At 39.9% G+C, this 25,672-nt stretch overlaps 1 protein-coding gene across 4 annotated transcripts in view; it reads left to right on the plus strand.

The window, feature by feature from the left end:
- The first annotated feature begins 8,149 nt into the window (after positions 1-8,149).
- Positions 8,150-25,672, plus strand: part of GREM2 (gremlin 2, DAN family BMP antagonist) — a 108,095-nt gene continuing 90,572 nt past the window's right edge. The window contains exons 1-2 of one of the 4 annotated variants that reach the window (XM_036076717.2): positions 8,541-8,661; positions 13,189-13,268. In XM_036076717.2, the coding sequence (XP_035932610.1) occupies positions 13,213-13,268 (56 nt within the window). In that variant the 5' untranslated portion in view covers positions 8,541-8,661; positions 13,189-13,212. The other 3 variants (XM_078077909.1, XM_036076716.2, XM_078077910.1) reach the window with 3 other exon arrangements.

A 25,672-nucleotide genomic window follows, 5' to 3' on the forward strand; every position in this document is an offset into this window, starting at 1 on the left:
AATGCCTAGATATAATATTAAATAGAAAAGCAATATGGAAGTTTAATATGTAGTATGATCTCAATTGGGCAAAAAATGAACAGTCGGAAAACAGAATACTAAAAAGTTTGTGGTAGAATTATGACTGATATGCTTTCCTTTAACTGTGCACTACTGTTCTATAAAGAGCTTTACAGTAAGAATGCATTACTTTTCTTCTGGGAAAATGTTTATTGCAAGACAGAAAGCATAAATTGTGGAGTATGGAGGATTCAAATTCGTATTCTAGATCTTCAGTTTTCTGATTGAGGAAACCTCTTGTTTCTTTACCTTTAAAATGAGAAAAATGATACCTGAATTAAAGTATTGTAGTGAAGTTTAAATGAGTTAACCCGGAGCCCCTGGGTGGCTCAATAGGTTAAGTGCCCGACTCTTGGTTTTGGCTCAGTCATGATCTCAGGTCACGGGATCGAGCCCCGCATCCAGCTCTGCACTCAGTGAGGAGTCTGCTTGAGAGTCTCTCTCTCTCTCCCTCTCCCTCTGCCCCTCCCCCTGCTCTCTCTCTCTTTCTCTCTAAAATAAATAAATCTTAAAAAAACTAGTTAACCCATTGAAAGTGCATAAGGCTCAATAGACCCTTAAGAAATGTTAGTTCTTTCTCTTAATTTATCGCAATTCCAGTGAAGATGTGGTAAGGAGTTATTCAGTAGTGCAACCAACCATTCAAGAAGAAAGTAGAGGGCCGAAGTACTCAGGTTTGTAATGTGATATATATGAATCCCTTGGGGTCTCACACTAAGCTCAACCCTGTCTTGCATCCTGTCTATGGGTGACTGCCCATACATACATATGTGTATATACATACATACACATACATACATATGTGTATATACATACATACACACATACATAAATATTAAAGAATCTTCTTGATAATATGAAACCAAAGAATAGACTCTGACTTCAGACCTATTTGCAAGGAAATGGGGTGTATCTACTGGTTTTGATTTCTTTACCCACCCAAGGTCTAATTCTGTTGCCTGAGTCAGAGATCAGTGTTACCAATCAATTTAGTTCACTTTATTAACTCCTAATATGCTGACACTTGGGTGCAGAAGTTTAATCGATATTTTCTTATGGTGACCACATGCATTTCTTCAATATTCATGAATTTCTGAATTGTCAAGACTAACAGAACATAATCCTATTGTTACCAAATCCCCGTAGATCTGTGACTCCTCGACCCTGGCTCTGTAACCACTCTTGATGAGAAAGTCCCTACAAAGGCACCAGCTGGGGAGGAGCCTCTCACCCTTGCTTTTCTAACAGGACAGCCCAGCAGTCCTTATGGGGCCAAGCTTGTTCTGAGGCTGGCCAGCTGTCCCCCTGTCACTGATCCCACAGGGAGATATGTCACTTTCGGAAGTTCGTGCAGGGCAGCCTAAGATTCACATTAATACAAGACAGAGGTCAAATGCTGTTCCGTACTAACTTTTGTTCCCTTCCAAATATATCAGGAACGTTTGCTTCGGGTCCTTCCAGACAGCAGGAATGTGCGTGTAGGAGAACAGAAGAAGCAGTGAGGATTGTTTTATTTTAATTCTGGCTCTGGACTGGAGAGGGGAGACCTGATCAATCTACTTTGTAAATAACCCAGAGCAGAGGTTAAGAAATAATAGTATTGTATATTGCCACTCTTAACAGAAACAAATTAAAAATTAATACTTCCTACTATTATAAGCACAACTAGAGAAAATCCCTTCAGAGTATTTAAATTCTGCCTGTTCCTCCAGAAATTGCTCTGAGACGTAATCAATGGCTGTTATGCAGCAGTTAGGCAACATGTCTATTAAATAAAATACACTAGAAGATGGGGAGGAGTCGTATTTCTTACCACAGTGGCACAGGCAACCTTTTGTTCATTTAAGAAAGGTTATTTGTATGTCCACTACCAAGAACTCTGCTGGATACATCCATGAGGAAGGGTTATTGATATCCCTCTTTCAAGATGAGGAAACTGAGTCAGAGAGAGGCTGAGAGACACTGATGGAGCTAGGGCTTGAACCTGGGCTGTCTGAGTCCAGAATTCTTTCTCTTAATTGTGACATTAATCTGTCTGGGCAGTTTGCAATAAAGTAGGGGACCCAAGGACCTTGCTGGTCTCCTGGAAGAAAACAAGAGCAGGTGGAGAATTGGGAGCCATGCATGGTGACTGTTGCTTTGTTTGGGAAGTACACATGTAACTTGTGACCAGAGTAAGCCAAATTGCCAAGCCTCAGTCAGAGGGGGAGTGGGCATATATAATCCTCTCTTAAGGATAAGTCCTGCAGGATGGAGAAATGATTATTTTGAACAATAATACAACCAAACACTATTAACCACTTAATTTAAACAGTGTTTCTATTGGACAAAACAGATTGGAAGCCCTTCTTTAGAATTACATTCCAAGCCAGTTTGTAATCCATGTAAAGAAGTTATCTTTCCATTAACAAGCTAACTCATCAATCAGTTAATTTTCTCATAAAAGTATTTATAAAATAAGTCATTCAACTAACATTTACTCAGTGCCAGTTATGTACCAGACACAGTGGTAGACGCTGGATATAGAAAATCAAATGAGACATAGTCCCTACCCTTAAGGAGTGTAGAGAGACTCATAATTACACTGCATTAATCTGTTCTAAAATGGAAATAGGCAGCTTATTCTCTTCCCATAAGGCACAGCTCAGAATGACTTGGGATTATTTTTAAAAATCAGATCAGTAGACTATATTGTGGGTATTAAAACCAATCCCAGAGAGGACACCGTCCCCCCAATTCATTTTGAACAGCATAGATTCTCCCCTCCACATTCAAACACTGATTAGTGAGTTTCAACAGCTCTTGCTAGCCACAGCATATGAAATGCCTGCTCTAGTGAGCTTGGATTCCTTATCTTATTAAGTATTTTCTCTGGACCGGCACTGTATAATCTTTCTGAAGCAAAATCTACTTTAATCTTCCTAGAATTCTACACTGTAGGTATTTTAACCTTATTTTATATATGCAAAAACCAAAACCCAAGAAGAAAAGCAGAAATCCCAAACAGCAAGTGATTCAGCATTCAAACCCTGTTTTGACATCAAAGTCCACACACCAAATGATAGTGCAAGAATTTCCATCATCTAAAACTAGCCCGAGGTTAATCTAACTTTTCACATTATGGGAGATGCCCCCATATTTCACTGGGTTCTTTTCTTCTTGTAGTCTCCTTTCCAAGGAGGAGAAATTCACAAAATTTACCTCAAGCATTGAGAGATTTAGTATAAGAATGCACACAGAAACAAGGGAAATATAGGTAGAGCTCGTGGAAGCTAAGAAAGATTGAGCAACTGGACCTCCTCTTGTCTTGCATTCTTAGTGCTGCATTCCTAGTCAAAACTTCATAAAAGATCATTTTTAGCATAATCATACATAGTATATTCTCTTTTCTCTGATTTTCAGACTCTTTAAGATAATGTCATTGCTATCAACTGCCAACTATAGATGGATAGATTAGATAGGTAGATAGATAGATAGATAGATAGATGATAGATAGATAGATAGATGATAGATGATAGATAGACAGATAGATACATAGATAGATAGATGATAGATGATAGATAGATAGATAGATGATAGATAGATAGATAGTCAGACAGATAGATACGTAGATAGCCTTAGTTCAAGATCCTCAAAAGAGAAAATCTGATTGACAGCTAACCACCATTATCTCTGCATGGATGGCAGATTGCCTGCCTTTGAGCCTAGTCTAGTCTGATACCTGTAGCCAGAGGGACATGAATATGAGGCATCTGTACTCATGTATGAAACTATCTAGGAGTGCTTCCTTAGCTGGTTGTGAAGTTGGGGAAAGAGCTGTGGGGTGGCAGGCACCATAATTGAGACTGTCCTGGCCATTATCTCAACTACATTTGTCATTACTAAATCTTATTTTTGCTATCTCCTCTGTTTGCTATGTCATAAGCACATGGAGGTCAAAGGTGGTTCTATCTTCCCTTCACTCTAAGTCTGCCCTCTTCACCTCTTTCCATCCATATCTCAGAACTAAGAGTACAGTGCAGAGGCCTTGCTGACATCTAATAAGCATGAACTAATGAATCAAAAAAACCCACAGCCACCTGCTCCCTGGGTCTTAAGGGAAAATATAAGGCTTGAGCTGAATATGTGGTCATTCCCATTCCTGTTAATTTCCCAAGCTCCTCTGTGGGTTGTGTTCTCTGCTCCATTGGGGTGACACAAACATGACAGATGGCACTCTCATGCCCAAGGAGTTTATTCTGCAACCCAGGAAGGGCTATATTTTTTGCTATAAAACTCTTATAAATCTTATAAATCACCCTTATGCATTTAGGGCAGGAATATTGTGACACAAGAGAGGTAAGTGCTATTCCATACATGTAAACAGCAGAAATGTGTGGGTGGTAAGAGATAGATGCATATATATCAGTGAATCCTAAATATTAATTCTTTTGGAGATTTTGATGTATGTATACAACATTAATAAATAGAGTTTCCGCCTTTCTATAAAATGAAGATTTTAATCTGATGGAAGAATATATATTTAAATTGAAGAATTAAAAATGTCATATATCAAACTCATTTTAATTTTAAATTTAAACTGTCATGATAATCTAAGGAAAATGACTATAACTATAAAAGGACTAAACAAGCATTTGTAGATTTATCAATAATTTGACAGGTTAGAAGAAAGCTACCAAGATGAATATGAGATAACCAAGAAAAAAAAAAAAAATCAGCATTAAAAATGCATCTAACACAAGTTGGAAAGAAAACGATAAATAGGTATAGAAAACATCGAGAGTATGATGCTTATCTTACTAGAAATTCAGTCTTCAGCATACTAGCTATGTGTAAATCTCATATCTTTGAATAGTAGAGAAAAATTGTAACCTCTTTTATTCTCCTTTATGTTGTTTTTTAAAGTTTTTCCTATTACAAATGATGCATATCCATCATATGTGTAAAAGGTTAAAAGGCCATCTATAATCTTTAGTCCAGAAATATATTATAATCATAATCTTTTTAAACTTAATAACATGTCATGAAGATCATTCAGTGAAATTATAAGTTCTTTTACAATTTTTTAAAGGTCCATAACAAAACCAAAGATGTCAAGGGCGCCTGGGTGGCTCAGTTGGGCGCCTGGGTGGCTCAGTTGGTTAAGCGACTGCCTTCGGCTCAGGTCATGGTCCTGGAGTCCCGGGATCGAGTCCCGCATCGGGCTCCCTGCTCAGCGGGGAGTCTGCTTCTCCCTCTCCCGCTCCCCCCTCTTGTGCTCTCTCTCTCTCTCTCATTCTCTCTCTCAAATAAATAAATAAAATCTTTAAAAAAAAAAAAAAAAAAAAAAAAAAAACCAAAGATGTCAAACTGAAATAAACCCTGGATCATCTAGCTTGGCCTTTTCAGCAATGCTTTAATAATCTCTTTAGATGACTGTGAGCCCTTTCTTGACCACTTCAGTCACTGGGAAATCATCAATTTGCCAGGAAATCCTTACATTTGCTTGCATGCTCTAATTATGAAAAGTCCTGCCCTATTCTGAATTTTGTTCACCTCCTTTAACTCCTCCCCAGAAGAGCACTGGGCTTGGAATGCATTTCAGGTTTTCCCATCCTTTAGTGGCATAGCCGTAACTAAATCATGTTACTTTACTATACTTTCCTATACAGACTTTATCTATAAAATCAGGCTAATATTTTTTGCCCCATATTCCTCATAGGGTTGTTAAAAGATTCAAGTAAGAAAATACTTGTGAAAATGACAATACATTTAAAGCAAATATGGATGATAAACATACTTCCTCTTTCACATATATTATTTGCAAATTGTTATCATGTCTACCACAAGTCCCTTCTCCAAGACAAACTGCCCAATTCTTTTCATCATCTCCTATAAATTATAATATCCAAAATCACTATCTTATGGACTCTTCTGGATACATGCCAATTTGCGAATGTCTCCTGTAAAAGGTGCCACACTGAGCTAAACAGGATGATCCTGATGTGGCCGAATGAGTGGAAAATGAAATAGGCTTGTTCTGCCATTACTATGCTTGGCAGTTTGCTGTGGTGCCTTCTGAGATGCAGAGTTTTTCTTATTACCACCACCTATGTCATTTATCAAGAGCTAATTTAATTGCAGCATTTGAAAAAATGTCTTTGAAAAAAATCTTTTAAAAGTCGCAAAACGATCAAAAGAGTAAAATGTAGAAAAACAAATACTAATAATTTATTTTCTCTAAATCACATGACTGATTGGGTATAAGAGGTATATCTTTCCATTAATGAAAGAAAGAAGGCATTGAATTAGCACCTAAAATAAAGTTTAAGATTTATCTGTGACTTTAAGTTATCCATGATTTTATTTGTACTGTCTTTTCAGGAATAGAAAGAGCAATATTGGGCCCCCCAAATAACAAGCAGAAAATATAACAACCTGCTTGTTTTTATCAGTCACTTCTTTCTTTTTAGAAAGGCAACTCTAAGAAAGTACAAATTATTGGCAACGTATCAGAACATATCATGATCTGTCCCAGAATAATGTGTAAAGTAACTATTTACCAAGTTGGTCAGATGATTTCATGAATTGTTAGCTCGTCTAAGCAAAGGCACACAGGAATCCAAATCTGCTGTATTAACACTTCACTTTCCTTTGAGCTGAATACTTTGTATAAAATGGTAATCTCAAAAAGATAAGAAGGAAAGCAGTCATCCAATCTCCCGGCTCTGCTTGCTGTCTACCTTCATAACCGAGGCAAGTCACTTTATCATTCTCTGACTCTGTTTCTCCACCTGGAAAATCTGGAAAGTCTTACCTATGACTCCTTTCTTTCTATGACTGTTGAGAACTTTAGAGGAAATACACTTCACACATTCAAAGATTTATGTCAGTGTTATTTTTTCTAACTGCTTACCTAAAGAAAGGGGATGGATTAGAGTTGAAAAAGTAACAAGGAGATGCCATTTGAAGTTGGATTGTTGTTGGCAGAAACCAATGTGGCCAAATGTGGTTTTGTTTTGTATTTCTTTTGCCAATTTCAGCTGGTTTTGGGTTGGCCCATTCTGAAAAATAAGGCTTCTTGGAGCATGTCCAAGTAAGAAAAGCAAGCAGGTAGTTTGGTGATAATAAATTTCAAAAACTAATTTTTGTTTCCTGTGACTTTGCAACAAAATGTGTTATGAGCTGGTCTGAAACCAGAACATCAAAAACCAAATAGTATACAAAAGGCATAACATTGGGGGAAAAATTTCAAGTCAAAAATCAAAATACAGCTCAGTGATTTCAGAAGCAAGATTTCTTGTCAAGAATAACTGCCATTAAAATGTTATTAGGCATAAGTGAAAATGATTTTAGGGGGGATGGAAGCTAAGGGAGGGTCTGTTTTAGGAAACATAGTGAAATTTTATTTTATTCTTAATTTTCCCAGTCAGGTTTGTCACATCTTAGAAAAAAATTAGGGGGCTCATTCTCTGCTGAGGGTTTATCACTATTGACATACAAAGATTGAAATTATTAACTCAGAAAACTTTATCAGCAGAGTCTCTCCAGCTTTCTTTGGCCAGTGAATCACACTAAGCGTCTCTTGAGACCATCAATGGAGACAAGACCAAAAAATTAAAAAAAAAAAAAAAAAGGAAACATGCAAGAGCATGCAGGCGTCACTGGAGCCTTCCGATATAACACACGGAGCCCACGCAGCACGAGAATTGGTCTGGCGTCATTGTTCCATGTTCACTGGATGCTGTAAAGTCTGATTTGCATTAGAAACCTCTGCATTCAATAAACAAAAATAGGGATAATGACCAAAGCGCTATTTGGAACAGAAAACAAACTCAAGCAATGAGTGTTTTCCACTGAATTCATTCAAGATTTTATTAGTTGAGCTCTCACTTAGGTTATTAGGCTCAGCTTGCCTTTAATTTCATTGGCCTCAATTATTCAAAACAAAAGGAGCCTGGTATGTGTGCGTGCGTGTGTGTGTGCGCACACACACGCACACACACACACACGGGGACGCATCACACACAGGCTTTGTACATTCTTCACATTGCAAACCCATCAACAAAAGGAGGAAGAAGATCTGAGGGGAATGAGTGGTTTTTGCGGGTTCAGGGATGGAGAATTTCTCTACATAAACAAGAAGGTTTGGATTGGAAGTCTGCTAAAAAAAAATGTTACAGCTGACCACAGGGTTGTAAATCCAGACTGGAAGGAGAAAAAGAGAAACATTGCAAGCGAGTGAAGTGTGTGTGGCTGCAATGTTTGTGGGTTAGATGAGAAACAAGCGCTGAGTGAAACCGAGAAGGGGGGTGGCTGGTGTGATTTGTTTGGTGTGCGGAGCCAATAGAAATCCCAGACTGCGATAATATCCCGGTGCAGCGCCGCGCGGAGTCAGAGCCGAGTCTGGGGCCGGTGCACATCTGCGAGCCGCGGCCCAGGGCGCACCGCGGAGCCGGCTCCCCGCCGCCCCCAGCCCGCGCGCCTCCGCATGCGCGGCCGCGGTGGTCCGGCCGCGGGCCCCCGAAGGCGGCCGAGGGAGAGCCGGCGCACAGCCCGCCGTGGACTCTATAGCTCAGAGGAGAGGGACCCGAGGAGGAGGCTTCCATCACGTCATTGCAGGTACGCAGCTTGTCACGACTAATGTGGCACAGACACGGTTTCTGATTTCTACCTTCACAAGGCACTGAAAAGTAATTGACATCGTTGGTTCCACTGTGGGTCAGAGTAGAAAGCACTGTCTATCTTGATTCACCCTCGATTATTAAAGCTGTTAACGTGTGTTTGGAGGCCACAGGCTTTATTCACCTATTGAATTCTCCGTGGGTGTAAAGCAAAGACCTTCAAACTTGACCGTCGTCTCTTTCTTTAAAATAACATCAGTTATCTGCCTGTTGTCACGCTGCCCACTTATAGATCTTGGTGACCTCCGTTATAGTTGTGACCTAATAGCAAGTCAAACACCGTCTGATTGTTAGAAAGCAGGCTTTGAGCATTCCCACCTACCTATCAGGTTAAGATCCTCCTCTAAGGAATAGGAACCAGAGCGGACTTGAGCATGGTTTTGATCTTTAAAGCGTATGGCCAACGTGGACTAAGCTCATGAGTGAAACAGCACTGGATCGCTTCGCTGTGGTTGAAGAAAAGGAGAGAAGGGAGAGCGAGATTTCTCAATGTGATGGTCAGTGACTCCTCTTCTGTACCTGATTTATTTTTACATTGTCTCATGAGTTGAAAATGCATTTGTATTCTGCACCCACAGGCAGGATGAGTTCCAAGACTTCATGTGTTACTACATTAAAAAGTCATGAATTGGAACTGTGTCATAAATGTGACACTTGTGAGGAAATGCCCATTTTTGGTTTGATTTTATTTGATACTAAAATCGGTAGACATCTGGCCACTTCTTTTCCTGTCTTTATTCATTTTATTTTGAGAAATGAATTTTGTAAAAAAAAAAAAAAAATCTATTTCCTGGGATTTTACCATGTTTGCTTTCAAATTTTGAAGATGGTTATGTAACTTTTTTCTTCCTGTTGATTAGTTGTGATTAAATTAACATTGCTTAATGAGTTCAGTCTTTGCCTTGGAAAAGCCAGTGGGGATTGAATGAAGGCTGAGTTAAAAGATTAGTCTTGCTTTGGGCGATCCTCAAATAACCGGGGTATAGCTGCTCTGAATCCCTGGATAAAGAGCTTTTCCTGCAGTGAAGAACATATACAGATTGGGACTCTAGTTCCACAAGAGAACGGCACTACAGCAGGTGCAGGACCAATGGAGGATGTTATCTTATTAGCACTCTTCTCAGTGGGTTCTTGGTAGAACATATTCAAACCCTCCGTTGCTAATTCACAATCAATTCCCCATTCTGTCATGCCTGGTTTTTAGGGCACGCCTTATCCAAGACATGTGCCTGCCCAAGGTAGATAAGGAAGATATAAGAAAGGTATTTGTTTTACATATCACAATGGAGAATTTACATTGACCTGTGGGGTTTTTTTTTAATCAAATTAATCTTTTGTCATTAAGGAAAGTGCATGGTTAGCTCTACCACGGAGTCTTGAAAACTGTTCATATTTTTGCCCAATGCCAAGTTTGAATGATTTCACGGGTATTTTTGAAATCATGTCAAAGAATAGACATGGCAAGTGAATATTTAGGAGAGAGCATTTTGATTTTAGAGATGAATATTTTTCTTTCTTATATCATAAAGGAAACTGATTGTCAAGAATTTACCTATTTAAATAAATACTAATTAATTGACCCAACTAAATTCTAGTTTTGCATCACCATAAACATTTTTCAATCTATAAATATAATATCTGAAATACATTGAGACCCATTTCCCTCTTGCCATTCAAACTCTAAAGCGATTTTGGGCATGTCGGTAGTGACAAAGTAAATGTGAGGCTGAACATATATATATATACACATTTTGTCTGGACTAAGAGACGCTGATGGCTTTTCAAAGATAAATGTCAACAATGCTTTGATTACTCGTTGTTTTGTGCTATCATTCTTCACTGAGAGAAGTAATCAAAAGTTCATTCCCTGTGCATTTTAGTATGGCCAGCTAGAGCTTTAGATACCCGCAAGTTATAAGTTTGGTAAAGTTTAAACAAGGCACATGCCTTTAAATCTCTTTAAAGTAAACACCTCTTCCTTAGTTCTCTTCTTCTAAAGCAAAGGAATGGAATTAAGCTCCCAGTCTGGGCGCCGGTTCTTATTGATATGGAGAGGACTGGCCAGCCTAGGTCAAGGACAAGCACCGGGAGGCTGCAGAGGCGCAGGTTAGACCAGCCTCGTTTGCACCTCAGCATTGCTAGAGCAGTCAGGCCGGGTTGCAAGCATTTTCTCAGTATCAGGGCCCTTTAACTATTTAGGAGAAAGTGATGAATTATTGCAACCAAATGTGCCAAGTATTGGGCTTAAAACCAGTCACACAAAGAGCCAGCAAATAAGACAAATTGTTTTGAAGGGGAAAGTATACAATTATAAACTTGGCCTCTGGTGCCATCTACGCCTGTGTTTGCCTAGCTGTTTCTCTTCCTACCACAGAGTTCTCTTTTATATAAATTAGACACACTGACCTAATAATGTATAGAATTAATTTTGATCCCAAGTCAGGCTAAAGTGTGGTCCTCAAACCACTAATCTAAATAACCAGATATTGCCTACGGCCACCACTTCTAGTTGGGAGTATGTCTTTGATTGGCCAGCTCATCCATAGGACCCAGCTCATGTGGATCACTGATTTGCAGAGCGGAGTCCCAGAGCCACATGGCAGTAAGAGAATGAATAGGAAGAGGGCCAAAGTACCACGGGTGTGAGGGGAGATATTATAAAGATGGGCATCCTTAAATATGAATCCAAGAGTCAAAGGAATAATGAGTTTATTTCCTCAAATACGCTTCCAGTATAAACTTTTAGTGAGATTTCGTGAATATTTTAAACAAACTCTCATGTGTACACATGTACCTTGCACACAGGTATGGGATGAAAATAAAGACATTTGATGCGCTGTTAACACTCCCCTACACACAGGCCAGGAGAGGGCAGCACGCAAACTGTAAAAAGTGACGTCTCCTCTTGACCAAGGGGAGACTCCAATCTCCAAAATAGCTAAACCTGTCTCCCTAACTGTATGTGCCTTCTTCCCTTTGAAAAGCTGAGTCTAGAGCCTTACTTGCTAAGGGATACACCATTCAGAAAGATTTGTTTCTACTTTTGCCTCCAGAGTTGGTGCCGCCCAGCAAAATAAGGAAAGCAACCTATTTAAGAGAGAACTCAACTTCTCTTTCTTTGAATTAGCTTCATTCTTTGAAGCTATCCAAGTGCTCTTTATCTTTACTCTGCCAGGAGATGGGTAGGAGAAAGGGAAGTAAAATACAGAGAAAAAAAAAGAAGAGAGAGAGAGAGAGAGAGAATAGGGTTTCTTGAGTTTGTCCTCCAGGGGAAATGTTTATGAACTGCTTTTCTCCATACACCTAGCCTTTGTTTTAAGCATGTCTCAAAGGTAGGTTCAGGGCCACAAGAATACATTTTGTACACTAACAGTCAATAGTGTCTCTAGAATCCTAGTGAATTTGGTTTCAAAACAGAAGAGCTAGAATAGCTTTTTTTTTTTTTTTTTACTGGTTTCCAGAGTCGAAGACATGTGCTAAAAAATAAGAATTATGCATCTACCTCTTAGAATGTCAGAGATTGGTCAAACCTAATCCCTACTTCACCTAGTCCAGCCTTTTAGAAACTCATGGCTAATAAGCCTACACTGTTCTTACTTTCACGGATCAGCCATATTCTAGAGACAAACTGTAAATGTGCATAGAAGAGAGAAATAATCACTCTTAAAGTGGGCAACCTGTAGCTGGCAGTGATAATTCCTGCATGCTTCATCCTAATTTAGCTAGATTGGTGATTTTAGCTTCAGGAACACCCTTGTCACCTTGCCATCTTTGGTTCAAATGCCACACAGCTTGCTGCTAAATATGAAGGCTGTAAAATGCAGCTTGGTGGGGGGGGGGGGGGGCTTTAACACAAAGTCTGGGAGGCCCAGAAAAAAGCAGTCTTGGCGAAAAGCTGAGGTTTCTCCTGAGAGAAGAGGAGGCAGAAGGGACACTGGGCTGGGGATGGGCACACGAGGTGATCGAGAAGCCATGAAAGGGTAGTGCTGAGGCTTCTGGAGAGTGTGACTCCTGGGACCCTCAGGGTCTGCCCAGCAGGGCTCAGCCTTGGAAGCGCTTCTCTCTGGTGCCACTGTACTCTGCTAGGAGGTGTGGTGTCCTTGAATCAAAGCAAAAGGTTTTTTTCAAGGACGAAGTAAAGATTTCTCGGTGTCTGGGAAGAAAGGGAGGTCACTGTGTGTCTCCCCCATTCTCAGCCAGATTAGCCTCTGCAGCACTCCCATGTACTGTCTGGAATGACGCAGTTGCCCCAGGGCTTCTGTGGATGCTTGGGTGAAGGGGGCACATTCGTCCAGGGTCACTGTAGAACCAGGCACAATGCTGTAATCGTGGGGTGCCTGCAACAAGGGAGGGAGAGGTAAATCCTAGGAGCTGAGAAGCTCCACTGCTGTTTCTCAGTTTTTAATATAGTCCTTCCGAGCTCCTTGCAGTCAGAGAAACTCTGGGTTCCATCTTTTTTTTCTAGATTACTTTGCAATAAAGGAATCCCATGACTGAAGGGGAAATCTCTTTGAAGGCACTTCCCTGTTTGAGAGGCAAAGCAGGGTAAGTAAGATTACAGAATGCTGGCAGATACAGTAACCCTCAGGAGAAGACATACCCGATAGTTAGTTCTTAGTCACACTAAGAAAACCCTTCTGAATTGTGAATGCAAAGGAACTAGAGACAAAGGAACTACATGACTTAAGGAAAAAATTCTCCCAAAAGAGAGTTTTTGAAGGATATGACGCCACGAGCACAAATATTCACAAACATGACTTTCATGTTATGGATTAGTAGTCATTCCAAACTAAAATTCTCCACTCCTATAATTTATTTAAACAGCGAGAGAGGGGAAAAAGAGAACACACGGAGCAGGGGAACACTTGACTAGCTCATGTGAAATGCTAAGCTGAGTTGACTTTGTCTAGTACAAATACCATCTGCATTAAAAATTATTCTGTTTCTACAGCTGTGACTCTAAAAGCTGGAGGAAGCTAATCTTATCACCTATGGGAAACTCGCCACCTCACTCTGCTTTTATGCAACTACAACACACACCCTGGATAATGCATTAAATTCTCTAATTGTAGTAGGAGTGTTGCAGGAAAGTTGATAGATGTGTGATATCGTACTTACAGTTAATAAAAACCCAGCAGCTCTATGAGATTTCATTGCCAACTGCTTTTTCTAGGAATCTAAATCTCATCAAATTTTCAAGCTATCTTTAATTTTCCCTTATTGATCATTTTACAAATTAAGATTCATCTAACATTTGTTGAATGCGTAACACATGCCAGGTTATACTAGACACATTCCTGCATAGTATGTAATTTAATCTTTACCACAACTCTGAGGATTTATCTTATGCAAGTTTTATTGATTGAGGCAATTGGTTATAACCAAGAATATAACCATTTATGCAAGCATTCATTCAACAGATAGCTATTGAGCTTCTTCTTTGTATAGCAGTAACAGCAACAGTAATAAAATAGTATGGTTATTGTCGCTAGCATGATCCTTTATATTATGTTTCCACATACATGGTTGCACTTAATTCCTGGATAAGCCAGTTACTCACACATGTAAAAACAACAACAAGCAAACATCTTTCTATACACCAACTCGTCACTAAGTGATTAAAATTATGTATATGGAAATAATCTTGATTGTTGCTTGATTTACGTCTATAGTCATAGGAGTGTCATTTGACAGAGTATAAACAGATGAAAAACATTCATCCTCAGGCCTACTACTGGAGAGAAAAAATAGATGTGTCCATTTTAACCCCTTGCTGAGGATGTGTTCATGTCTTGGGGCCACTCCCTCTAGCCTGCAGAGAGCACCCCTCATTGTTCCTCATTAAATCTTTGGAGCAATACAGAAATGTGTGGCTTCAAATATATATATCCTAGACTTCATCTTGACAAATAATATGGAAAAAGTACTTAAGATATCTCACTTCTGTGAATTCAGAGAATGTAAACTTCGGAGAAAACAGACAATAGCAGACAATAGCATCACTGTGTTTCAGAGGGCCAAATGGTATTAAGACTCCTTTGACCTAGAAGAGGGTTATCTGGTTATTATTAAAACTTATTAAGCTAGGAAACTCAAGAGACCGGGTCTGCGCCTGTTCCTGTTATTCACACTGAAAGTGTGGCCTTAGGGAGAACCTGCAATCTCTTGAGTTCACTCTTTAAAAAGAGAAAGCGGAAGTGGATCATCGTATTTCATGCCAGCCCTAAACATCAGTTCTACAAGCTTCCTTCTGTGACGATAGCTGACATTCCTTGAAGGATGACTATTTGTTAAGTATTTTATAGGTATCATCTAATCTTTATCAAAAGCCTAGTATTCCTTTTTTTTTCTCTAAAGCCTGGTATTCTTATTATCCCCACTTTACAGGTGAGATAACTAAGGCTTAGAGAGATTAAGAGCTTTCAAAAATTAACACAGACAAGCAAATTGCAGAACTGGGTTTCACACCCCCCTCCTCCACCTTTTGCATAGCATGTTGCACCTTCATTCACTTATTTACAGTATGTGTGGGGAAGATACTATGTGCAAGGTGCTGTGCAAGGTTATAGGGGATAATCGTGAAGAGCTCAAATAAGTGGGAAAGACAGAGAATACCCTAGTAATTATAATGGTGTTTGCTGAGTATGATAATACAGGATGTTTTGCAAATCTATGGTATTATTTTGCCTTATTAACAAAACCATTGGACAATTTAAGTCTGCTGGTTATAATAGCTCAACTCTTTTCTTTATATCATTTTGGATATTTCTCCCTCTCCAATACAGTGTGGCATTAGTCTTCCTTGTGTAATTATTTTTGTCATATGTTTACATCTTTTACTAAATTTTAAATTTCCCTTGAGGACAGAAGCCATATCTTATTCAACTTTTGGTTTCCCAGCACAGAATCGATGCTTAATTAGTTGTACCTCCATTGAGCTCCAGCTACATCTAATTTACAGCTAGGATCAGAGACTCCTGCTTATCTGCTGAAAGGCGCAGTCTTCAAAAAGCTTTAAATACACACATCTAGCATAGGCTAAACAAATGACAAACTCAGTCATTCATCTTGGGGAAAAAACATTTTTTTTTCTTTTTGCTTTGTGTTACTGATCCCTTGTGTTATACATTTTTGTTTAAAATGGTCATTTCAGTAAGAAAATCAAACTGTCATTAAAAGTCAATCCTCTTTTTAAACAACTTACTGCTTTGACTTTAAAATACTTTCTCAACCATTTTGACACATTTTTCTCCCCAAGTGGGAGACAACTTCATCATTAAAGGGTGCCAAGGTGTTCCTGCAAGTTTATCCTTCATTCCTCTGGGGTTATGTGGGCTGGTCATAACATACTGGAATGCTTGCTAGCTTTCTGGGCTCTGTGCTTTAATTTGGAAATTAACAAAGTCTAGCTCATGCAGAGAAAGTGATAAGGTTACCAAAGATTCTGGAAACAGTGTTGGGTTTTGAATTGGAAGGCTTAATTTGGGAGAAGCAGGAGAGTTCAAGAGGACTGATTTGCCCTATGTGGTTGCAAAGAGCAGATTTTTAAAAATCTCTGTGAAAGAATTCTTTACCGTTGGGTAGTCTATGACAATTCAGGAGGGTCTATGAATTTGGGTGGTAAACAATTACATCTATGTTTCTACTGCCCTGAAACTGAAATATCCCATCCCCTTTAGTTATGAATGTGAGCAACATACCACACTAGTATTAGCAGAACTGTCGCCTCATCACCAAATAGAAATCAGAGCTATTTTCATATCACCTCACAGTTGATACAGATGTTTCAAAATATCACTTACACGTATCACTACTTCAAAATTATGGTAGTTATTATACCTATTTCTAGATCTTATTATTAACATGTAAAGAAGACCACATAAATCTATATCACACTTTTGTTTTTAAAATATGTTGGTATATATACATATTTGTGTATTTATACACATACACACATATATATGGGTATATATGTATATATGTGTGTGTGTGTATACACACATACATAGTTTCCTATTTAGAGTATACATTTCTGGAAGCGCCTGGGTGGCTCAGTTGGTTAAGCATCTGACTCTTGATTTCAGCTCAGGTGATGATCTCAGGGTCATGAGAGCCAGCCCCGTGTTGGACTCTGAGCTGAGCGTGGAGCCTGCTTAAGATTCTCTTTCTCCTTCTCTCTCTGCCCCTCCTATTCTCTCTCTCTTAAAAAAAAGAGTATACATTTCTGAACTTAGAAACATTATCCTAAAGAGGAGCTTCAGTAGACCCAAAGGAGGTCCCTGGGGAAAAAATGTAAAACACCTCACTCTATAGGCTGGTAAATTTGGCTTATGAGATGGCAAACTTTCTATCAACTGAAGTTGCCCCAGATGAAATAGGCCACCCTGTGAGCCAAAGAAGCTTGTGCTGGCAAGGGGCAGTGCAGAGGTGGGGTACTGGATGGATTTCAGTCGAGGGAAGTTATACATCAGACATGGAGTTGGGCATGATGATGCCACCTAACACTGAGGCTACATGGTCAAGACCAAGAGACAAAGAAAAGTCCATTGCTTTCCTCAATTTTGATTTGCGAGGGTTTGAGCCAACCGGCTTCTGTAAGGAGAGAAGAGTCCTTCAGAGGTGTACATCACACCACCTATCTCTGTGTTTGTTTCTAGGCTAGTCTCAAACATCAGTAAGTACTTGTGAATTGGATGGCTGAGGGCCACAGTTACTGATCAGGTCTGGCTAGTGTCCTAAAGAGTCAGAGACCCACTGCATGGGGTTCCTAGGCATAGATAGCTCTAGGCTGCATTGTAATCGTCTTTTCATTTCTTCTCTCCCCTGCTGTACTGTGAGATATCTAAGGGGCCATGCATTTGCATCTTGATGTCTCTAGTCCAAGATACTTCATGTTTGGCAAACAAATTGATGAATGCCCCTGTAGAGGTCACTGTTGTTGCAGAACCAGTGGCCCCATTTTTTAAAAATAAGGAAGAAAATATGAGAAAGAATACTTCTGATTTTACTAAACATAAGTATCATTGTGGGATGGGCTCGTGGAGAACATAGTTATGGGCCACTGAGTACCCAAATAAGAACCTCAGAGAAGAATCCTGTTCATGGCAAAATGAGCAACTTCTATTCAACTCAATGGAAGTGTTGATAGCAAATACCTTTCAGGATGGCTGGGGCCTTGTGGGCTCTGGTAACTTTTAGGGAGGTAAAAAAATTTTATTTGGGACTTAATTAAGCTGAGGAGGAGAGAAGTTCTCCTTCATAGAGGATGCCAAGGTGTCCCTGCAAATGTATAGCTCACTCTTCCATTGTTATGGACTCTGGGAAGGTAGTGCTTATGCTGGAAGGCAGAGTTGGGAGGGGACAAGAAAGGACTTATCGAGCACATATTATGCACTTTAGGTATTTGAACATACAAGATGTCATTGATTTTTATAAAAACTTCTTGCGGTAGGTGCTATTGTCCACATTTTACCAACAAAGAACTGAAGTATATTGAGCTTCAGTAAATTTCTTAACTTCATACAGCCATTAAGTAGCTAAGTAATCATTAATCTAAGAGCTTAAGAACCCCAAATAAAATTCACTGCCTTTTCACTACAACAAAGCTCTAAAACACTGCCTTTTTCTTCCATAATTTTGGCTCTGTTGCCTCTCAGTGATGCAGGGTTCGTACTAGAGACTCACAGAGATAAGAGTCTAGGTGTGTTGTGTGGGGTAGATAATCAAACACAGAGGAAGGGTGCACTACTAGTTTAAAGCATGAACTTTGGAGTCAGATAAACCTGGCTGCATTCCTACCTGAGGGACACTATTACTTAGAAGCAGTAATCCTCATCTAAAATTGCATAGTATTGTTTTAAGAATTATATAAAATAATGCTTTCATCCCAGGCACAAAAATGAAAAATGCAGTTCTTGTTATTATTTGTTTATTTATTTAGCAGGCTTTTGATATTGGTGGATTGGGGCAAAAAAGCAAAGGTCTTCAGAATGAGTATCTGTGAATGTTTTATAAAAGAACAGCACATTACTATGAATACTTTAGAATTGGGAGTTCAAACCCATTTTTATGAACTGAGATAAATAAAGCATTTGAGTCTTAAGCTTATCTTTTAAATGTAATAATTATTTAGAAGAGTTAATTAAACACTCTCCCTAGAACCATTGATTCTTTTGACAAATATGTATGGATCCAGAGCTAGAAATGGCAGAATATCAAAAGATGGATCATATTTTCAAAGAACTTATAGCTAATGGGGAAGACAAGTTGTATAGATCAATAATGAGGACACCAGGTAAAAACTGGATAAAACTGGTAAAGATGTGGACAAATAAGGTGACAAGGGCATTGGAGGAGTGAGAAGTTACTTCCAGTAAAGAATTTTTGATGCTCCAGTAAAGCCTGGGCAAATCACACCATGTGTTACTTTGCATTATTTCCTTTCTGTTTTCTCCATCCTATGACCTGTGTTATGTATTAATGTCTTCTAACTCACTGAGTTTTAGAGATACAAAGAAATGATTTACTTAATCTTCTAATTTTATATATAAGGAACTGATAGCCCAGAAAATTGTGTGCCTTGTAAGACTGCTAACTAGTTATTTTGTAGAACTAGAAATAGAACCCAGGTTCCCTGTCTCCCTGTCTGTTCCTCTTTCTACTACACCATACACCCCAGTGGACTTCCACCATTAAGCTAAGCCTAAATCAACAGTACATGAAGTGCTGTAGGAGATTTCACAAAGGTCCAAGGTGCAGCCTACGGGATGTGTGCCAAAGTGGGGGAGAAATCATTTTGCTTTGGGGACAGTAGAAAGATTTTGTATAAATGCAGTGTAGTCTGTTGTTGTTTAATTTGGATGAACTTTTCTCCTGCTCTCTGCAATACTAGATAATCCTAGAGCTTGAAATCCCCAAGGCTGAGGCCCATTGAAATAGTCCCAATCATTTTTAGAAGTCCAACAATGCCTTCAAATCAAGTGATGAACAAACAGAAAATGGAATGAAGTAGGCGGAGGAGTAAAGTAGCCTTGGATTCTCCTTCCTGGGTCGACAAGTGTCATAGTGCATTTCGGCTTATTAAAGTAATAGGAATGACTTTCTCTTCCCTCTGTTTGGACCAAGGATGGATCTTTTTGTGTGTGTGTGTGTGATATATGTAGTCAGGTTTTTCCACATGCCCAACAACTGGTGTCTTCTCTAGTTCAAATGCCCTAGTTAGACAGGTTTAGTTGGTCATACTTAGAATTACTTTTACCAACAAATGCAGCCTCTGGACAGGATTTGCGAAAAGAAAAGAGTTGGTGTCACGGTCCAACCAGAATTTTCCTCCTCCTATTTGTCAGAGGAAGGTCACTCTCTGGAGGAAAACATTCTGCTCTTCCTCAGCCAGGTCATGTTGGCACAGTGCTTCTTCTCCCTCCTTGTTCCTCTTATTCCTGGAACCAGACATGCACAAAACCAGACATGCACAGAACCAGACATCCACCTGGGACAGGCCGCCCAGTAAATAGTGGGCACCTCCCTCCTTTACTCTCCATTGAATGAATGACTGAGGTGCAGCGGTCCCTACCCATGATGCCCCCAGATGACTCTGAGGGGCAGCAAGAGATAGATTTCTCTCTGTGGGAGAAGTACTATCCCTTATACAGTTAGGAAGATGTTTTACTCCAGGAGAGAAAGCAGCAGGAAGCAGGACATCGATCAAGCAGGGTATATTCAAGGCAGGAAAGCCGTACTCCATGGCTACTTGATTCCTGATTGCTACCTTACTCCAGTCGAGTTTATATGCCATTGACCTCAAGTAATTGGGCAGTGGAGGATGAAACAACTAACTGTTCATAAAACTTCTTTTTATCCAAATTTGGAGCAAAACTTGTGAACTCTATTCTTGGGGTTGAATGAGACAGCAGTGCTGATGACTGATGTCTGAATAAGCACCATATGGATTTGTACAAAAGGAAGAAAATAATCCTCAGTTGTAAAAATATCTTTGGTCTTCATAAGGGTGATATGCACCCACATGTTTCTGTCAGGTAGTTTTGCTATAAACAATTATTCTTGGACTAATAGGAAAATTTCCTTTTATAGTGATTGTACATTTTCCCAGATTATCAGTGTAGCATACAAAATCCCACAACTTCAGAAACTCAAAAGATCAAAGGCAGAGGGACCAGTGGAGTCTTTAGACTCACCACACACCAGAACAATAGTTTGGCTACCAGAAAGCCCCTTTAATGACAACAAGAAAGTGTACTCTCATAATTACCAAACTGCACTGTGAAAATTGATATGCATTCCTAATTCCTGCATTAGATATTCCTGTTGTTTCTTGATGGTGGTAAAATTCAGATTGTCTCCATATGATTAAAACATTGGCCAATGGAGGTTTGGAGCCGTTTAGTCAACATTAACTGCCGTGGTGTTGAATTGATTTTCAGTTTCAAGTGACAGCCAAGGCTATCAAATAAACCCAAAAATATCTATTAGGGCAGCTTCTGAATATATAGGCAGACTCAATATTGACACAGACTCGGGCGCCTGGGTGGCTCAGTTGGTTAAGCGACTGCCTTCGGCTCAGGTCATGATCCTGGAGTCCCGGGATCGAGTCCCGCATCGGGCTCCCTGCTCTGCAGGGAGTCTGCTCCTCCCTCTGACCCTCCCCCCTCTCATGTTCTCTCTCTCTCATTCTCTCTCTCTCAAATAAATAAATAAAATCTTTAAAAATAAAAAAAAATAAAAAAAAAATATTGACACAGACTCAATAATCTCATTAAAGGAGGGGAAGAGATTTTCTCCATCTGTGTAGTAGCTGGCCTATGGGGTAGGTACATTGAAAATGTCTTTGGGGTGCATGAAAAAACAAATAACTTAGAGCATGTGGAATTTGAAAGTAAGGAACTGTAGTTGTTTAAATATAAAATAAGTCACAGATAATGTTAGCAGATTGACCATCAGTTTAGAACGTTAGCCCTGTTTTGTCAGGGTTCTGATCGATACATAATCAACAGACATTCCTGAGTGTTTACAGTGTGACAGGCACTAGGAATATAAAAAAGGACGAAGATAGGGTCCTGCCCTCCAGCAGCTCCCAGTCCAGCAGGGGAGACAAGCACTAGACAGATAACAGCAACATTCAATAGGAGGGGCTACCTCTGAGCCAAGTGAAGTGGGAACAGGGCAAAAACGGCAATGTGGATCGCTAGTTTTGCTCTGTAGAGACTCTAAAGCCCACGTCACACTGGAGGAAGACCATCTGCCTATTATGCTAAGGAGTTTACAGCTCCCACACATCATCTGTTCTGCACTTTCATTTTTTGGTTTTTTGGTTTTGTTGTTTTTTGTTTTTGTTTTTGTTTTTGTCCTTGTGACAGGACAATAGACCTGCTATGCAACTTTCTCCTGGTCCCTTGGACTACTAGTGAAATGCAAACGGTTCATGGCCTCTAAAATGTCCTGCCGGTTCGCCTGCTTGCGGCTCAGGAGACTCCTTCGGCACTGCACTCTGAACATTCTGGCCTCTGGGTTTTGCTGCACACCAGAGACAGTGGTCTCATTCCTGGCTTTTTCCGAAAGGATCGTAACCACGATCATAAAAAAGGATTATTGGAATCCCAGCAAGTCACATTCAGGTGTAGCTCTTTGGAAAAAACATGATCTGAAGAAGGCAATGTGCCTCAGTAGAGTAGTAATGCTCCTTGTTTCTGGTTTCATATCTGGCGTTGGCTGAATTTTAGTTCATGACGAAGAATGGCACAGTGGGCTTATAGTTTCCAGCCTTTATTTACTTGTGCACTGGCCAGACACAGGATGGAGAAAGTGAATAGCAAAAGGTCAGATCCTTTTCTTTTTTCTTTTTTTTTCCCCTCTCCCCCAAGTACGCACAAGGAGATAACCAAATGTTTGTTTTTCTGTCGGAACATAAGTTTGGGTACATCTACGTGACTAGAAGCAGCTGAACTAGAATCCTGTTTCATAACAGAGGCTTACCTGGAGTGCTCTAAACAGCTCTCCACAAGCCCAAATGGCATTAAACATAAATTCAGTCGCCTTGTTATATCGGGTGGCTGCACACAAATGACTGTGGTCAGTAGTAATGGGGGACAAAAAAGGTCAAGTGATTTCTCTGTAGTTTTGCATTTCCTTAGCTTCCCCCTGGAAAAATATAATGGATTTCAAACATTGACTAAGTTTCCCTTACGTAAGAAATATTATATAAAATGATTGATTAGATTTAGGATTCTACCTCATGTTTAAACAAGGAAGATATCCATCTCCCAAAGGAATTCGGAAATGCCAATGATTCACTAATAATGACAAGAAAAATAATCTTTGTCATTCATTGAGCCCATCCATAGTAGAATAATCTAATTGTAACTGTGATTAGAGGAGGCCACACCTCATTTAGAACTTACTGTATTCCAAAGACGGGAGTCAGTCTTTTCACATGCATTTAAGCCTTAATAACAGAGCTGAGAAAAGCACTGCTATCTCTGTTCTCCAGAAGTCTGAGAGTCAAGTTATTCCCCCTTGAGCAAAAGTTAGGCCCTCTGTCTATCTACCTCCAAAGCTCTAACTCATAACCCTCATGCAAGATTATGACCTACACATATTATTAGGTGTTTTACAAAGATAATCATATTAATTTTCAAAGCAACCTTAGAGTCAAGTCTTACTATTATTCCTTTCATACACATGAAGACCCAAAGCCACACTGCCAATAGCAAGGAGCCAGAATTCAGACCCAACTCGGCCTGACTCCAAAGCCCTTGCTTTCCATCTACTCAATATGCTGCCTCCAGACATGTTCCAGGACGCTATCCTCATCCTCAGATTGCCTTTCTTCCCAGTGGGTTTTCTGGTGCCTGAAATTCCCTTAATAGGAAATAACACCTTCCATTCCATAATTTGGAAAATGACTTGGAAAGAAAAACACTGCTGGGGTATTTGAAGATTGACCAAAGACTTCTGGGTTGCCAAGGCCAGCATACAGGTGCACAGGGGGAGGGGGACAACGGAGAGAGAGTACACAGGGAGGGTCTGAGGGCACAACACCGAGAGAACAAAATAAATTAAGGAAAGGAGCCTGAGGATTAATGAAGAAAGCAACTACTTCACCATTTTTCTAAGGGCTAGGTCAGTGAACCACACTGCCTAGTATTAAACAAACAAATAAACAGAAAACTCTGAACTAGGTTTTTTTTATTTCACTGTCGCATTCCCTGAAAATATTATTCACAAGTAGATATGAGGCCAAAGAGCATATATACCCTTAACATGGGTTTTTCTTGGGTCTTGCCTTTATATCTTGTTTTTATTATTAAATTCTCTAAAGTTCTACCCACATAGGGTTATCCCACCTCTAATCCTAAATGGCAGAAAGAATTTCTTGGGCCAATATTCCTATCTTCCTAGACTCATATCCAATATTCTACCCTGTTTTATTTCCCCCAAAAAAGGAAAATAATGACCCAATTTTCATCCCTTTATTCTTTTATCAGCTCTTTATTGAACATTTTCTCTGTATGAAGGAATTCAACCCCATACAGCAACTGATTGACTGCTCCCCATAATGTCAAAAGTCGCATGTGGGGACTCCTGGATGGCTCAGTCATTAAGTGTCTGCCTTTGGCTCAGGTCATGATCCCAGGGTCCTGGGATCGAGCTCCACATTGGGATCCCTGCTCAGCGGGAAACCTGCTTCTCCCTCTTCCTCTCCCTCTGCCCCTGCTCCTGTACTCTCTCACTCTCTCTCTCGCAAATAAATAAATAAAATCTTTTTTAAAAAAAGTAGCATGTCACAGACATGTACCTCTGAAACAAATAATACATTATATGTTAAAAAAAAAAAAGAAGAAGATAGTAGGAAGGGAAAAATGAAGGGGGGGAATCGGAGGGGGAGATGAACCATGAGAGACTATGGACTCTGAGAAACAAACTGAGGGTTCTAGAGGGGAGGGGGGTGGAGGGATGGGTTAGCCTGGTGATGGGTATTACAGAGGGTACGTACTGAATGGAGCACTGGGTGTTATACGCAAACAATGAATCATGGAACACTACATCAAAAACTAATGATGTAATGTATGGTGATTAACATAACATAATAAAATTTTTAAAAATGTAAAATAAAAAAAGTAGCATGTGTTTTGCACAGCAAGGAACTTGATTTCTGGGAATAAAACTGATGAGGCACCTCTCAAAACTAGGGTGACCATAAAATTTATTGTCTAAACCAGACACTTCTCAGGGGGTGCTATTAATAATTATGCTGGGACAAGAGGCAGAAGGCAGGCCACTGCAGGGCAAACAAGGGCAAGGAAGAAGAGTGGTCTGGCCACTAGGGTAGTGTAAGCGCTTCACAGTCCTGGAAAATCACATATGACACTGAAAGCAATCACATATATTCATTGACAAGCACTAAGAACCTCGTGTGTACCAGGGCAGGGCTTGTCACTATTGAGGAGTCACTGACGATGCTCACAATCTAGTGAAAAAAGACACATACATGACTTAAGTTCGTAATAGTAACAGGGCTAACCGACACTCACTGAGAAGTGTCCATATGACATGTGGTTGATTTTTTGTTCGTTATCTCATGTAATCCTCACTCAATCCTATGAACTAAGTAGTGTATCTATGCTGGGTTTTCAAATCGGGATACTGAGACTCAGCAAGGAGGACATGTCCAAGGTCTGTCAACATACAACTAGTGGAAACAGGGCTCAGGCCTCTATGTGTGCAGGTTCCAGGCCTGAGCTCATGGCCACCATGCTTTGCTGCTTCCCTGTGGAGGACACTAAGACACATGTCACAGTGGAGGTAGGAGCCGAGTGATGGTGGGGCGCAAAGAAACCTCCCACCACGTCCTGTGGTACATGTGGAGCACTCAAGGAGGAGAAGGGTCACAGAGGAGGTAGCATTTGAGATGGGTCTTGATGAAAACCTAGAAT

Source organism: Halichoerus grypus, chromosome 7 (genome assembly GCF_964656455.1).
Source record: "Halichoerus grypus chromosome 7, mHalGry1.hap1.1, whole genome shotgun sequence".
Classification (NCBI taxonomy): domain Eukaryota; kingdom Metazoa; phylum Chordata; class Mammalia; order Carnivora; family Phocidae; genus Halichoerus; species Halichoerus grypus.